The sequence below is a fragment of the Nematolebias whitei genome, chromosome 17, assembly GCF_014905685.2.
Source record: "Nematolebias whitei isolate Nwh7 chromosome 17, NemWhi1, whole genome shotgun sequence".
Classification (NCBI taxonomy): Eukaryota; Metazoa; Chordata; class Actinopteri; order Cyprinodontiformes; family Rivulidae; genus Nematolebias; species Nematolebias whitei.
In genome coordinates, this window is record NC_056514.1 from 8,089,026 (window position 1) to 8,093,948 (window position 4,923).

The window sequence follows — 4,923 nt, forward strand, 5'->3', positions numbered from 1 at the left end:
AAAAACGAAGTCCAGATGACATGATTCAACCTTTTTTGTTGTTGTTAATGTAATTTGTGATTTCCTTGTTTGTTATTGACTTCTATATTTTATTGTTTTATCTAACTGTACTGTTTCCCTTCTCTTTACCCTACAAGAACCTGTTGGTGCTGCCAGGCCAGCTGTAAATAAGACTCTTGTTCTTTGTGTTTATGCCTGGTTAAATAAAGATGAAATGAAAAATGAAATGAAATACGTATACATGCACCACTCTAAAGTACTGTTATAACCATTACCCGCTTTATTCATCTGGAGTAATTTGTGTAGGTCTGTTACGCTGTGTACCCACTGTTTACTGCCATTACAAACTGGTTGTTTTCTTATTAATGATTGTATTTTCCTGTAGGTGGCAGCACTACTTCAGGCTCTGAGCACCGTGCACAACTACAAGAAGAAGAAGATTCACACAGCGCAGCATGCCAAACACAAACACTTCCTCCAGCAGAAGGAGAAGCAGGAGGAGGCCCAACTAAAGAGACAAAAGCTGGCACAGAAAAAACGGTACCGTGTCATGGGTCAGATGGACCAGAAGAAGCTGAAGTCTAGTCTGAAGGGGGCACCTAAAGATGACTAGCTCCCTGGATCTGGACTCTAACCTGTGCAGAACTGGGAAACATTATTGTCATTTTCCAATCTGGAAACGGCTGTAGAGAGAAACGAACTGAAAACTGGAAGATGTTTTTAATCAATGTATACAAACTCATTTTTGTATTGCTGGTTTGTACTCACAGATCCATTTCAGGTTGCTTCTCATTCTTCAAATGAATCATAAATCCCTGTTGGCCAGTCTGCTGTGATGTTTTAGTGTCATTAAAATGTGTTCGTTTGCCTCCAAACTGAAACGGTCAAAATGTTTTTCCTGTGTTTTACCAACCAGACAGATTGTAATGAAACGTTTACAAATGAATCATTGGCTCTTAAGTTCTGAGTTATTTATTCCACTTTAAGGTGGGCACAGCTAACCAAACTGGTATCTTTGCTAACCACTCATTTGATAACTAAAATATTCGTTTCACTAACACTAAACTGCTAAACAGATCTTTTTATCACACACTGCTGTGACACTGCAAGTTAACTGTAAAGTGATCATGTTGTAAGTGAACACAACTCAAAACAGTTCATAAATCACAAGTGAATCATCCACGCCCTGTTCAGAGGTGAGCTTTCAGAAATTAATCTGGCCCATCAGAACCAAAGAGGCAGAACAGAACTGCTGTGATGAAGCAGAGTGATGCATTCGATGTCTGTCGGACGCCTCCCTTGTGTCATTCACTAAAATGAATTAACTCACTTTGGAGAGCCTCTTTGGGGTTAACTACTTTTATAAACTAGCTACAAAGTTGTTGTGTGTCATCACTATTCTCTAATAAATCTGTATAAAAGTAAAGATGTGTGGGACTGCAGTAGCTTGGTGGTCAGTGCTGCACTCATGTAATCCTGAGGTTGCAGGTTCAAGCCCAGGTCGAGTCAGGATTGGGCATAAAACAATTTCCATATATTCCATCTGCGTTTGCTCGCTGTGGCAAGCCCTGAAGAAAGAAATATTAAAGTAAAGGTGTGAAATCATGTGTGAGAGAGTCCCGTCCCAGAGACAGTATGAGCGTTGCAAAGCATGCTGGGTAGGAATTATGTGTGCAATATTTCTGATTTTATGATGTTTCTTAGTGTGAAAATGGGTTCATGTTATTTTACTGTTCTAGTTTCGTTAAGCATTTATTGGTTGTAAACTGACACCGTGAGACTGTATTGGGGGGGGGGGGGGCTGCCAAGTTGGTGACATCACCGGGTGGTGCTTGGCTTTGTTAGCTCTGCATAGTATAGCATCACTCCGTGTAAATTACCATTCTCCTTTACGCTTTTAGTGTCGAGGACTTGTCTTTATTAGCGACTTGAATTTACCAAATTTAAATTTTGTGGAAGCTAATTCTGCTGAAGGGTTTCAAACCTAGCGAAAACGCTAATTCACTAAACTGAAAGTTAGTCCTGCTATTAGTGGGTGGAACCATTCCCACCACTGGTTCCATTCATAAGTGAATGTTTCATCTTAGACTGCAGCACAACTCTGAGCTGTGGGAAAACCCTGATGAACAAACGACTCACAGTAGAACTAAGCCCCTCCATTTGCAACTGGGTACTAGACTTCGCAACAAACAGTCTGTGAGGATCCACAACTTCTCCATCATGACTCAGCACTGGCTTCCCCAAGGGCTGTGTGTTGGACCCCCTCCTGTTCACTCTGCTAATATATGACTGTACACCTACCCATCCAGGCTGTCATATTGTAAAGTTTGCAGATGATACAGCAGTGGTGGGATGCATCACAGACAACAATGAGTCCAGCTACAGGAGGTGGAACACCTGGAGAGCTGGTGCAAAGAGAATAACCTTCACATCAATGTTAAGAAGACAAAGGAGATGATTGTGGACTTCAGACGGAACAAACACACCTACCCCCCCCCCCCCCCCCACCACCACCACCACCACCACAACCACCATTCCCCACCCGAACATCTATGGTGGAAGTGGTCTCCAGCTACAAGTATGTGGGTGTACATCTGAATGACAAACTCAGCTGGGGCAACAACAACACCAGCCTGATCAAGAAAGATGAGAGATTCAATTTTCTCGGGCGGCTGAGACGAGCTGGTCTGGGAAGCTCAGTCCTCACCACCTACAGGTGTGCAGTGGAGAGCATCCTGTGCTCCGGCATCAATGTGTGGCATGGAGGCTGCACAGCTGCAGAAAGAAAAGCTTTCCAGAGAGTGGTGAAGGCTGCACAGAAGATGTTGGTCAATCTCCACACCATCACAGACATCTACACCTCCAGATGCAGGAAGAGGGCCACCTGCATCATGAAGGACCCCACTCACCCAGCACATACACTTCATGCCCCGCTTCCCTCAGGAAGGAGGTTGAGGAGCATTAAGTCTAGAACCACTAGACTGAGGAACATCTTCTACCCTGAGGCTGTTAGACTCATGAATCTCTAACCAGAATAATCACTGTAACATCACTTTAATTCAGTCCTTCTCAAATAGTGGGGCTCGCCCCCCTGGAGGGGCCCAGAGCAAAGCCAGGGCAGGCGCATGTGACCCCGAGGAACATTTTGCGGCAGGGAGGTTTTTTTTCCTCTATCATTTTTTTTTTTTTTTTTGCACCATTCTCATTGTGTCAGGGTACGTTCGGCAACTGTTTGCTAAAATCCGGCAACTCTCAGTCTTAATAATAATAAAGTTATGAACATCTACATGTTGGGCAGCACGGTGGCGCAACTGGTAGAGCTGCTGCCTCTCAGCGAGCAGGTCCTTGGTTCAAACCCTGGTCCAGGGGCCTTTCTGGGTGGAGTTTGCATGTTCTCTCCGTGCATGCGTGGGTTTTCTCCGGGTACTCCAGTTTCCTCCCACAGACCAAAAACATGCATGTTAGGCTGATTGGTAACTCTAAATTGTCCCTAGGTGTGAGTGAGAAAGTGAATGGTTGTTTGTCTCGTTTGTCTCTATGTGTCCCTGTGATGGACTTGCGACCTGTCCAGGGTGTACCCCGCCCCTCGCACAGTGATTGCTGGACATGGGCACCAGCGACCCCCGTGACCCAAAATGGAATAAACGGGTAAAGATAATGGATGGATGGATGGATGGATGGACATCTACATGTCTTGTGTTTGAGGAGCCATGCTTGAACCGTGTCGCTTCCCTCTGCTGCTGAGCAGATGGTGACCCTTGTCACCCGCTGCACGCGTTAGTTACGCCCACTTTCACTTTAACGTTTTTTTTGTTTTTTGTTTTGTTTTGTCAAAGCACAATTTTGATGTTTTTTAATACAGAAGTAATGTTTAATAAATGTTAGGACTCTATTATTTGCTAACAAGTCCTCAGCTCTGGACGCATTTCACCCACAGCGCGCAGAAACAAAGAGTATAAACTCAAAGCGAGAGCGTCACCTGCCCCCTCTTTCCTCTTTCTCATTGACATTTTTTTAGTTTTATCGACTGTCAAAATACAGTTTTCATGTTTTTTTATTTGTTGGAAAAACGTATGTTTAACAAATGTTAGGACAGGCAGCAGCCCCGCCTCCTCCCAGCGCGGCTGCTGCAGCTCTCCGTTTTTTCTTTTTTTCAATCGGATCCTCTACGGCTCGACCTGTCAATCAACTTAGAAGGCGTGTCAGTAACTGACCAATCGATGACCTCAATTTGTCCCAAAGGTAAACGCCCCTTACCTGCTGACAAGCTCATCATTTTTTTTCTTGAGAAACATTGTTTTAATTAGAACAATAAGTTTGTATCTGTTGTGAGATGATTTTAGCAGTTTTATAGATTTTTAATCTACTTAATGAAGAATAGTTTGACTTAAAGTCGTTCATTAAACAGGAAGGAAGGATTATTATCCCTCCTCTTACTACAGTGAATGTGATACTTTGCCATAAGTACGACTATATTTATGGCATCAGAGAAAGCTGAGCTTAAGTTATCCACATAAAGTAAAATGTTATCAGCATCAGAAGAAGGAATGTTCAGTTTGAGATTAATCCAGTTTTTGATGTCTGACCAAACACTTTGTATTGACATGAAAAAGAACATACTCGAGGGATTCATCTTCTGATTTACAAAAGGCAACAAATCAACCTCAAATTTAAATATTCTTTCAAGAAACATGGCTACAGGATATATCTTATTTATTATTTAAAAATTATTCTCCTTCACTTTAAGAGATTTAGGCCATCCATCCATCCATTATCTTTACCCGTTTATTCCATTTTGGGTCACGGGGGTCGCTGATGCCCATGTCCAGCAATCACTGTGCGAGGGGCGGGGTACACCCTGGACGGGTCACAAGTCCATCACAGGGACACATAGAGACAAATGAGACAAACAACCATTCAGTC

At 43.2% G+C, this 4,923-nt stretch overlaps 1 protein-coding gene across 1 annotated transcript in view; it reads left to right on the plus strand.

The window, feature by feature from the left end:
* Positions 1-908, plus strand: part of bms1 (BMS1 ribosome biogenesis factor) — a 54,469-nt gene extending 53,561 nt beyond the window's left edge. Inside the window, exon 23 of the mRNA XM_037690722.1 lies at positions 386-908. Within this exon, the coding sequence (XP_037546650.1) occupies positions 386-613 (228 nt within the window). The 3' untranslated portion in view covers positions 614-908. The remainder of the gene's footprint in view (positions 1-385) is intronic.
* Positions 909-4,923: the final 4,015 nt, after the last annotated feature.